Genomic DNA, 12,125 nt, shown 5'->3' with positions numbered 1-12,125 from the left:
CCAAAGGCACGCAACACCTTGTGACTGATGACCAAAGCTGGTGACAATTTGAGGGAAAAAAATGCCCCAGTTACGCTAAAGCATAAAGTAGGCGACTCTGCATGAATTTAATGAGATAACTACAATTCTGGATGGAAGTTAAAGCTTCCAACCCCTTGAGGATTAAAAGGATGGGGAGACTGGATTGTTAAATGAATTATCAGAGCTGTTTTGGCTCTTAGATCTGAAAAGCTGCCAAACCTGCCAGTCGTATGAAGGAACAGACCGCTCTGGAAAAACCCTCTGCCCTGTGTATGACGGCCTTTATTTGCTTATGTACCGGAGCTTTCTGGCTGTCCACACACATAAACCTCAACCTTTATCTCACGCTGCACAGGGTGGCTTTTCTGAGAAAGCATCCCCTAGCTCCCGACCAAATCAGGCGCCTGCCTTCGGAAGCTTTTCTTGAGTTCCAGGCGACTCTCTCTCAGTGCCCAGCTACCTTTTTTCTTCGCCTCCATTTCCAGCAAGGAGAAGAGTTAATGATTCATTTGCTCCCAGTGACCTTCTGAATAACTGGACTGCGGTGTACCTGTGCCACTCTGAGAGGCCGTGCTTACCTCCTTGTACTTTCTCGGTTTGGCTTGAATATTTACAGCCTCCTTCTTGGTCTACATGCCTGAACGCCTGAAGGAAGCAAAACATTTATTGCCTCTCCCGCCTCGGTGTTCGCAGCTTTCACCCAGCCCCATCCCTTCCTTTTACATCACACGGGAGACTCGCCTCCTGGCTGGGGACGCCCCAGTTCTTCCCAAGTCTCTGCTGTCGAGTCTGTTTGATTTCATCCAGACAAAGAGATGGATTCTGACTCGGACTCGCCTTTTAACTACTCGTGGCCTTCCTTCCCCAAAATGAAGATTCGACGGAGGGCGTCCAAACAAGGTAGCTCATGGGATCTTTTACCTCTCCTGGAGCCAAGGCAGGCGTCTTCCTCTTCTTACCTTTCTTTTCCTCATTGCTTTGCAGAACTCTTTCTGATGGAGTGCATGTTTATACGTGTCTTTGTAAAACTCTCACAATATGTGTTTTACAGTAGACCTCTGAAGTAAACCCACTCACTCTTCTTGTGTTCCTTTCACTTGAAATTTACCTTTGTGCTGTATTGTGGTTATGCTATTCCCTTAAAAAAAATAAACAAACAGGGAGCTTAGTACAAGGTAAATGTTTTGGAATCATTTGCTCAGAGTTACCTTGGCGTTCCCTTGACAGTAAGAAGTCTTGTTGATTTAAAAGTGTCTGGTCTTTGTGGGATTTACAGAGATCTACGTGTGCATTCAGTACCCAGTTTCTGCTGTGTTTGTGTTTTAGTTTTCAAGTGTGTGCTAATTAAAAAAAGTTATTTTTTTTTCTTAATACCTGAGAAAGTTCTCTCTTTCCTATACTACTTTCTTGATTTTGTAGATGCTCTAAGGAAGGGATTTTAAGACAGTTAATTTAAGCTAAAAAGCCTGTATTTCTCCAGGGGATGCAGTCATATATTAAAAAGTTTATTAACAATAATTACCAGTAGGCAAAATGCTTTACTGCCTAAGAAAGAAGAGCTATTATTTGCAGTATGATTAATGATGGCGTGGCTTCACACTGCTTATTCCCCTCACCTGCAACCCACTGTCGTGGTGCAGGTCCTAGAAACCAGGAGATAAGATGGTCTTAGGGAATAGCGGAGGTGGCCTGAGTATCTGGTACACCAGCCCCAGCATGTGGGGATTGTTGCCTTCTCAGGCTGATCAAAGCTACAAAGGTAGTGAGCAACCCTTTCTTGTCTTGTGGACGAACTTTGTGTGGTTATGTTTTTAATTCAAAGAGAAAGAAACATTTTTGTGAGCCTGCAAGCAGAAGAGGTATTTCTGAAAGTGGGCTGTTGTTGTTGCTTTATCCTGGGTGGCGGGGGTGGGGGTGGGAAGGACAGAATCATCTGAGAACAGAATGACCCGCCACACTGCCCTCTGCTTCTCCTGGAGAAAAATGGGGGCTGGCAGTTGTCCATGTAACTGATTTACTTCAAGGACTTTTCCTTCTAAAATAAAAAGAGGGATGTGTGTGTGTGTGTGTGTGTGTGTGTGTGTGTGTGTGTTTGCTCTTGGTCTGAAATCAGGACTTTTCCTTCTAAAATAAAAAGAGGGGTGTGTGTGTGTGTGTGTGTGTGTGTGTGTGTGTGTGTGTGTGTGTGTGTGTGTGTGTGTTTGCTCTTGGTCTGAAATCAAGACTCCCAACCCCAGGAATAAGATGAGCTGACTCTACAGGAGTCCTAGAAAGCCTCACCCTGAACAAACCTCCCACACTGTTCATTGCCATCCTTGAAATTCTGTCACTGGGGACTTAAACCATTTGTACAACATTCTGTTCTAAAATTTAATTGATGCTTCTTTTGGGGTAAAGAGCCATGATTCAAATGTGACTTACTATTAAATAGTTCGGGGGTGAGGGGGAGAATCTATGAAGAACAAAAGCGTGTGCGTGTGAAAGCAAGCTCAGATGCCAGTGGAAAATGGAGTAAAATGTTAACGGTAGGCAAGTCTGGGGAAAGGGCAAGTATTAGTGTTCTTTTTGTTATTTTTATTCATTCAGCTTTTCTGTAAGTTTGAAATTATTGCCAAATAATTTGTTTAAAACTTTTAAATGACTTCTGGGACAGGAGCTACACCAAGTCCTTAATTCTTTAGAAGGAATATTACTAGTTCTGGTGCATGGAGAACTTCTTGAGGGCAGGTAGCAGTTCCGTAAGACTCCTTAATCTTTGTGCTAATTCTCACTCAAATTTGGGGAATAATCTGTTTTATATAGTTTTGTATTTAAATGTATTGCCTAGCTGGTGGGCAGGATGCCAGTGGCGTGGGGGGCCTAGGTAGTCTAACAACCTGAAGAGTTGTGAGATTAATGATTAGGAGGCCGATGGAGAACCCTCAGAGTCCAGTGGAGTTGTAGGGAATGCATTAATCACATTCTCCTTTGAAATCCAAAGTTGGAGCATAGCCAGTTTGAACTCCAGCAGAAAGTCATAACATAGTTATGTATAAATTGAACTCGATTCAAGTGAAAGCAGGTACCTGAGATATGAAAATGATTAACTATTTGCTGCTAGTAAACAAAGGACAAGTGAAACTAAGGTGGGTAGCAGAGAGCTGGGGATTGTCAGTGTCCCAGGCTTCCTTCTTCATTAAATGGTGATGACCCGGTTGCAAAGAATGGCTTTGGGCACACTGTTTCTAATGTCAGCCGAGTGGAATCCCAGAACCAAAAGGGCCTTAGGGATCACAGGGCCCAACCACCTCATTTTACAGATGAGAATGATGGGATCCAAAGAGTGAAGTGTTAGGGAATTGTTTGAGTGCTCAACAACCACATCCAGTGTGCCAGACACTTCCTAGAGGGTGGATGAAGTAGTGAACCAGATAGATCCTGTCTCTGCTTATAAGGATCTTAGCATTGGAAATGGATCATCTCTCCTGGCAGTAGAAGAAACACTGAGAAACCTGATTTTTTCAGCCCCGTGGCTAGATTGTGATGATCTATGGCCTCTTATCCCTTAGAAAATGATCTAATTATTTCTCCAGGTTTTAAGATGTCTTGAGTTTCTTGCTTATTCTTTTCTTCCTTCTAATCATCACCAACATCATTCTCCGGATGTAGGTTCTGGGCTCCTGGGAAATCATGAAGAAGGTATTGAAAGCTTAGAATTTCTGGCTTATAAGCAAACCTTTCATATTTGGTTAGAAATATTTTTTATTCCCTCTTTGTTTTCTGTGCTGATCCTGCTTGTTAGTATTCTCTGTCTTAATATCCCCTGCTGTCCTTATCACTGTTCTTTGAAAGACACATGCACATATTACTGGCTTGTTTAGAGAGATGTGAAAGTTTAGAGGGTGTAGTAATAAGAAGAAAGTTGGACTAGCAGAAATCCATCAATACTTATATATTAAGTTAAAACTGCAACTAGTACTTGTCTTCATGTCCTCCTAAGGAAAGAGAAGAGAATCTAACTTAGAAGTAGGCCCTTTGGAAGGGACTGATGTCTAGAGGGTAATGTGATGTAAGCAGGGGGTGAAAGCAGTTGAAACCAAACTGCCCCACAGCTATTCCTGGGGTTCTCAAAGTTGCCCTTGGCATATCGTGGGCAGCCCAGGACAGGCCGTCCTGGGAACCTAGTGGTTAATAATTGGAGTGGGTCAGAATCCATGATTGCTTGCTTCAAGGACTCCAGGAATGCCTGGATTTTTATTTTGTTGATTTCAGTAGGAGATTCAACCAAGAAACAATATTTATTCATGAGAAATTTGAAACTGTGGGGATTGGCTTTTGCCTGTTCCCGGTGATTCTTTAGTCTTGCCACCGCATCTTTGGTGTAAGTCATCAGGCCCCAGTAAGTGCGGAGCTGCTCTTCTCTTTCTGCCTTTCATTCGCTTAAGCCCTGTGTCTCACTCTCTCCTTTTCCAGTTCCTGTCCATCATAGACTGCCTGCAATGCAGGAGACCCGGGTTTGATGCCTGGATCGGGAAGATCCCTGGAGCAGGAAATGGCAACCCACTCCAGTATCCTTGCCTGGAGAATCCCATGGGCAGAGGAGTCTGGCAGGCTATAGTCTGGGGGGTCTCAAGAGTTGGGCACGACTGAGCGACTAGGCACACACACATAGTGACACAAAGTGTGAAAGACTGCTCTTTTTTTCCCCTTTTTTTTGCTGGTGCAAGAGGCAATGCCTGTATGAAAACTTAATGACCTTGGAGAGCTTAGATAGCACCAAACTTTCTGTAGTCATAGTCGAAATAACTAGTATGTGTGTACTACTTTATTAATCATAATAACCATTGTTTACTAAGCTGTGGTGGGTACTTGACACTTATAACATCTGATTCTCAAAATAATTCTCTGAGAGATATTGTATCTGTTTAACAGTTGAGGAAACTGAGGCTTAAAGAGTTTTAAAGTTATTTCCAAGTCCCTACCAAGAAATACAGATAACATTTAATGGTAAAAATGAAGAAAGGAAAGAATGAATGGCACTCATTCATTGTGTTTATAAGGTGGTTTACACATGTGTTATCTTGTAAAAGGCCTGTATGTCAGATATGGTCATCATCTTCATTTATTAGCTGGGGGCTCTGAGGCTCAGGGGCTTCCCCGCTGGCTCAGACAATAAAGAATCTGCCTGCAATGCAGGAGACCCAGGTTCAATCCCTGGGTCGGGAAGATCCCCTGGAGAAGGGAATGGCTCCAGCGTTCTTGCCTGGAGAATCCCATGGACAGAGGATCCTGGGGGCGCTAACAGTTCATAGGGTTGCAAAGAGTTGGACACAACTGAAGCAACTTAGCATGCATGCCAACTGAAGCAACTTAGCACGCATGCCTGCTGAGGCTCAGAGAGATGAAAAGAGTTGCCCAAGATTAGACTCATAAATGCAGAACCAGACCTACGACAGAACATAGTCCTTGACTTCAGAGGTTTTGTTCTTCCTAGTGTATTTTACCAGCTCTCAGTAGAGATAAAAGATGGTGAATTCAGTGAGTAGCTGTATTATATTAATATAAGCTGTAGCTTATATTCAGTGGGTGCCACTGTGCCTCACGATCCTAGCTTCTCCCCGTCTTATGTATCTTGGATGAGAGAGAGAGGTGGCAGTGGAAATTCTGGGGAACACTCGGGGAGCCCCGTTTCCACTGTCTTGACACATCTTCACTCACATGTACGGACACACATCCCTCGTTTGAGGGAAGAGCTGCCAGATGACTGCCCTGTTGGATAGCCGGGTGAGGAACAGGAGAGGCGAGAGGAGCTGAAAAAAGGATGGGAGAACAGAGCTTCCAGTGCATCTTGGCAGATTCCTAGGTTTGTCTCAGAGAAAGCTGAAGTCAGAGAGAGTGAGTGTGCTGGGAATGGAGATAAGAATCAGGAGACCACTGTCTTGGCCTGTCTCATGAGCTCATTTAGTGTTTGGAGAGCAGGTACTCAGTGTGAAAATTAATCCCTGACCCAGTGCATATGAAAGGTATGATGGTATTTCAAAAGATTTAATGATCATTTTGAGATGTGAGGTACTCTTGTCTCAGGGGCTTACTTGCCTTCTTCCTCTTCCCTGCCCTCCCTTCCTTCCTTTCTTTCAAGAAGTTTTATTGAATACACACACTTGCACGGGCATATGTGTATTTCATCTAGAAATTCCCCAAAGGATGCCTGAATACCATAGGAGGAAAAAGTCACTACAGAAACTCTTATTAAGGAAGAGAAACATTTTCCTAAAGGTGACATAACCTGCTAAGATTTCGTTGGCTCACAATGAAGATAGTATTGAACCTCATGCTGAGCAGTTTCAATTTCAGACGCTTCCTGGAGGCCTGCCTTTGTCAGCCCGAGAGAAGAAGGCTGTTGCCAAACCACATAGCTACATACCCCTCATGGCTCCCTTTAGTTAAACAAATACTTTGCCAACTATTTGAAACTGATTTGTTTCCTTTATTTTGAGTTAGTTCAAATTCTTAGGCAAGGTACAAGTCTGCATTAATCCCCGTCAGTGGAAAGGAGACATTATTCTAATTTATTACCCCATGCTCAAGAGCTTCGTCCCTACCACTCCAGTTTTGGGGAAGGACCAACAGGTTGTTTATTCAGATGCATTAATTAAGGGAGAACTAAGGGAAAATGTGATAAGTCCTATAGGAGAGTTCAGGACAAATTACTGTTGAAGTTCAAGGTGAAGAGACTAGTTCAAGTTGAGGGTATCATGAAAGGGATGCCATTTCAGCAGCCTGTGGTGGAGTGGTGGGATTGTTTCCTTTGTGTGTGTTTGTTATGACTGCACTGGGTCTTCACTGTGGTGCATGGGTTTCTCATTGCGGTGGCTTCTCTAGGCACGTGGGCTTGGTTGTGGAATCTCCTGGACTAGGGATCAAACCCATGTCCCTTGGATTGGAAGGTGGATTCTTAGCCAGTGGACCACCAGAGAAGTCTGAAATGAAATTTTAACAGACTGTCCTTCCAAACAAGTGGCCAGAGTCAGATATACACAGAGTGTATCAAAGTGATGGACAATAGCCCATCTTTGTGTGCTGTTCATTCATGGAGCACAAAACACAGAGAGATGCCAAGTGTTAAACTGGCCTGGACATTTGGTTCTAGTATTCTCCTGCCCTTCACTGCACAGGACTCTCATTCTTTAATGGGTGGCCCCTCCACTGCTCTGGGCATGGGTCCAAATGATGCTGCCACCTTCCATTGTGGCCTTGTCTCCCAGGATGCAGTGAGATGGGCATCCCATTCAGGTGGGCCAGTCACAGCCCTCCTCCTGTCTGGTCACAACTGTTGGCCCAGGGTGGGCACATGACCCCAAGTTGGCTAGTCAGAGTGTTTCCTTGGTGTTCTTCAAACTGGCATTTGGAAGGCGTATCTTCCTTCTTGGGTAGCAGTGCTGGAAGGGTGGAAATGAAAGCTCTTTGCTGGGAGAAACCAGTCTGTAGTAGGAGGAAATACTGCACACACGTAAGGATAAACAGTCTTGTGGTGGGTCCCACTGAAGTCCAGACGTGCATTCTAGTCTCTGGGGGTCTATTGCTGCCTTGATTCTCATGGCGCACCCCCCCTACCCCCCAAGCTTGAGTGTTATATTCCTTCGTTTCTGGAGCTTCCCTCACATGCCTTCAGTACATCTCTCCCCTCCTCCTTTTACTTTTTGTTTAGCAAATTCAGGTCACTGTTTATCCCACTTACAACTTAAAGTCTCTAACTCATCCTTCAAGACGCTGCCTGAGGGTCCTTTATTCTGGAAGCCTCCCCTGAATTCCCTCAATTTCATTGTTCTATCCTTTGTGCCATTGTGACTTGTGTATAGTTTTATTTATTTTTATTTTTTTTAAAAATTTTTATTTTTACTTTATTTTACTTTACAATACTGTATTGGTTTTGCCATACATTGACTTGAATCTACCACTGGTGTACATGTGTTCCCAAACATGAACCCCCCTCCCACCTCCCTCCCCACAACATCCCTCTGGGTCATCACCGTGCACCAGCCCCAAGCATGCTGTGTCCTGCGTCGGACATAGATGGTGATTCGATTCTTACATGATAGTATACATGTTTCAATGCTATTCTCCCAAATCATCCCACCCTCTCCCTCTCCCTCTGAGTCCAAAAGTCCGCTATACACATCTGTGTCTTTTTTGTTGTCTTGCATACAGGGTCATCATTGCCATCTTTCTAAATTCCATATATATGTGTTAGTATACTGTATTGGTGTTTTTCTTTCTGGCTTACTTCACTCTGTATAATCGGCTCCAGTTTCATCCATCTCATCAGAACTGATTCAAATGTATTCTTTTTAATGGCTGAGTAATACTCCATTGTGTATATGTACCACAGCTTTCTTATCCATTCATCTGCTGATGGACATCTAGGTTGTTTCCATGTCCTGGCTATTATAAACAGTGCTGCGATGAACATTGGGATACATGTGTCTCTTTCAGTTCTGGTTTCCTCGGTGTGTATGCCCAGCAGTGGGATTGCTGGGTCATAAGGCAGTTCTATTTGCAATTTTTTAAGGAATCTCCACACTGTTCTCCATAGTGGCTGTACTAGTTTGCATTCCCACCAACAGTGTAGGAGGGTTCCCTTTTCTCCACACCCTCTCCAGCATTTATTGCTTGCAGATTTTTGGATAGCAGCCATTCTGACTGGTGTGAAGAGGTACCTCATTGTGGTCTTGATTTGCATTTCTCTAATAATGAGTGATGTTGAGCATCTTTTCATGTGTTTGTTAGCCATCCGTATGTCTTCTTTGGAGAAATGTCTATTTAGTTCTTTGGCCCATTTTTTGATTGGGTCGTTTATTTTTCTGGGATTGAGCTGCATAAGTTGCTTGTATATTTTTGAGATTAGTTGTTTGTCAGTTGCTTCATTTGCTATTATTTTCTCCCATTCAGAAGGCTATCTTTTCACCCTGCTTATATTTTCCTTTGTTGTGCAGAAGCTTTTAATTTTAATTAGATCCCATTTGTTCATTTTTGCTTTTATTTCCAGAATTCTGGGAGGTGGATCATAGAGGATCCTGCTGTGTGATTTATGTCTGAGAGTGTTTTGCCTATGTTCTCCTCTAGGAGTTTTATAGTTTCTGGTCTTACATTTAGATCTTTAATCCATTTTGAGTTTATTTTTGTGTGCGGTGTTAGAAAGTGATCTAGTTTCATTCTTTTACAAGTAGTTGACCAGTTTTCCCAGCACCACTTGTTAAAGAGATTGTCTTTACTCCATTGTATATTCTTGCCTCCTTTGTCAAAGATAAGGTGTCCATATGTGTGTGGATTTATCTCTGGGCTTTCTATTTTGTTCCATTGATCTATATTTCTGTCTTTGTGCCGGTATCATACTGTCTTGATGACTGTGGCTTTGTAGTAGAGCCTGAAGTCAGGCAAGTTGATTCCTGCAGTTCCATTCTTCTTTCTCAAGATTGCTTTGGCTATTCGAGGTTTTTTGTATTTCCATACAAATCTTGAAATTATTTGTTCTAGTTCTGTGAAAAATATGGCTGGTAGCTTGATAGGGATTGCATTGAATTTGTAAATTGCTTTGGGTAGTATACTCATTTTCACCATATTGATTCTTCCGATCCATGAACATGGTATATTTCTCCATCTATTAGTGTCCTCTTTGATTTCTTTCATCAGTGTTTTATAGTTTTCTATATATAGGTCTTTAGTTTCTTTAGGTAGATATATTCCTAAGTGTGTATAGTTTTATAACAGGCATCACATTGCTGTATTACAGCTATCATTTACTGTCCCTTAACCCATAAGACACTGAATTCCTTGACATATTTTCATATTTCCAGTGGCTGGATCACAGAAAGTCAGCAGTAAATATGAAAGTGCATCGTGCACGGTTTTATACACTACACTCAGTTTTAATTTTGCCCTTAAACTTCTGATTTTATATTGAAGTATAGCCAATTAACAATATTGTGATAGAACAGACTCAGGCATACATATACATGTCTCCATTCTCCCCCAGGTAGGGCTTCCCTGGTAGCTCAGACAGTAAAGAATCTGCCTGCAATGCGGGAGACCTGGGTTCGATCCTGGGGTTGGGAAGATCCCCTGGAGAAGGGAATGGCAACCCACTCTAGTATTCTTGCCTGGAGAATCCCGTTAACAGAGGAGCCTTGGTGGGCTACAATCCATGGGGTCGCAAAGAGTCAGACACAACTGAGCAACTAAGACACAACACACACATTCTCCCCAAGGGCCCCCTCCCATCCAGGCTGCCACATAACACTGAGCAGTGTTCCCTGTGCTCCACAGCAGGCCCTTGTTGGTTATCCATTTTAAATATAAACATCCATACCAAACTCCCTAACTATCCCTTCCTACCATGCTTCCCCTCTTGCCTTTATTTCTTTATTTTGTCCATAACAGATCTGATCTTATGAAGTCCTATCCTAGGCAGTGGGGAGGGGAAAGGATGTATTTTAGTTTAACAGAAAACTTGGTCTGATGCAATAATGAAAATAGTCATTTTTGATAACTGCTCGGTCTCTTTAAGTAAAATATCTAGTCTCTCAGATTTCCTCCTTCTCTTTTCCCTTTCTTGCCAAGCTGGTATTGACTGTGATTTCCTGGTGCAGGTGTGGGGAGTATGGTAATATGGGGGAGGAAGAGGCTCCATCTTTGACTGCCCTCTGGGTCCTCCTGGGCTCTGCTATGGATTTCCTGTCTTAGCCTCTTCTCTGAGGCACCTTGTTTTATTGGGTGTTCTGGCATCTGTGACCACAGTCCTTCAGCTGAATCTTTTCCATGGTGTTGATCCGGACCCTGTGGCTCTCCTTCCTGACTTGGCCTCGCCCTGGTTCTTTATACTACAGAGACCTGGGAATCTCTGCCCCTGGCTGCTGGCTCACATGTATCCCTAAAAATGTCTGGCACAGGGGCCCTTCCTTTGCCCCATGATGGGCCTGTGGCAGGCCACAAGAACTCACTGCAGCCACTTCCTGCGCCTTTCAGATGCCTGTGGGGTCTCGAGGAGCCTTGCTCAGCCTCGGGCACCTGGGAACAGCCCAGGAAAGCTGACCCTGACCTCCTGCTTGACCCCGAGGGGCCTTGGTGGTGGTGGTCCTTGTGATGGGGTGGGGCAGCCTGCATGGCCATCGCATGCAGAACCCCAGTTGGAGTGGAGAAACACCCACCCACCCTCAGAGCAGCCCCCAGCCCAATTCACACTATTCTCTGCAGGCAGAGAACCAGTGGGTCTTCTGCCTTAGATCTCTGTTGCCCATGCCAGTGGAAAGCCCTCGTTATGAATTGCAATAAGTCTCCTATCCAGTGGTCACTCAGGCTAACCTGCCCGAAGTTGCTCAGGATAATGGAACAGGATTCAGGAAGCAAGTAGAGTTTCCCAACCAAGAGACCCCTAGAACAAGTTGGAGGCATGCCAGGCAGTGCTTGGCTTCCATTATTTATGTGTTCACTAATTCAAAAGGTGCTTGCTAAAGACCCCAAATAAGCAAAAGGTGTTTGAAAGTTGCCGAGAGAGTGGATTTTAGAAATTCTCATCGTAAGAAAATTTTGTAGCTGTATGTGGGAGTGGATGTTAACCAGGCTTACTGTGATCACTTTGCAACGTATACAAATAAGAAACCATTATGTTGAACACCTGAAACTAATGTTATATGTAAATCATACCTCAAAAAAAAAAAAAAAAAAAAAACGGAAATAATTTGCATTTCAGTGGAGAAGTCTTTATTTTGCTAGTGGAGTTCCTAGTTTGTAGTAGAGCTCAGTTACTTTGGGGAGTAAGTAGAGCAGAAACACATGGTTCTAGGGCTAGGTCCTGGAGAATTGGAGCTCCTGGTGACTTTTGAAGTAGGTGCAATCATATTCATGTGCCTGTATCTTTCCATAACATTATGCAAGATTTGAACCACTCATCGGGTTTCTTGTGATGATAACATACAGGAGCATCTGCCTTATCAGTCTGCCCATATGTTTTAATCAACAGTCACCTGAAGTGGCCCTGTCCATGTTCTGCCACTTTCTGTGAGGTCTTTCACTTCTGCCCTGGAGTTTGTATAACCTGTTAGTTTCTTTCCTCTCAGCTTGCCTGTTTT

At 43.6% G+C, this 12,125-nt stretch overlaps 1 protein-coding gene across 2 annotated transcripts in view; it reads left to right on the top strand.

Annotated features, from left to right (window-relative positions):
- Positions 1–836: 836 nt before the first annotated feature.
- ARHGEF28 (Rho guanine nucleotide exchange factor 28) overlaps positions 837–12,125 on the top strand; it is a 134,342-nt gene continuing 123,053 nt past the window's right edge. For both annotated transcript variants that reach the window (XM_068990373.1, XM_068990372.1), the window contains exon 1: positions 837–921. In XM_068990373.1, the coding sequence (XP_068846474.1) occupies positions 837–921 (85 nt within the window). The remainder of the gene's footprint in view (positions 922–12,125) is intronic.

Source organism: Capricornis sumatraensis, chromosome 18 (assembly GCF_032405125.1).
Source record: "Capricornis sumatraensis isolate serow.1 chromosome 18, serow.2, whole genome shotgun sequence".
Lineage (NCBI taxonomy): Eukaryota > Metazoa > Chordata > Mammalia > Artiodactyla > Bovidae > Capricornis > Capricornis sumatraensis.
This window is presented reverse-complemented; position numbering and strand designations above follow the sequence as displayed.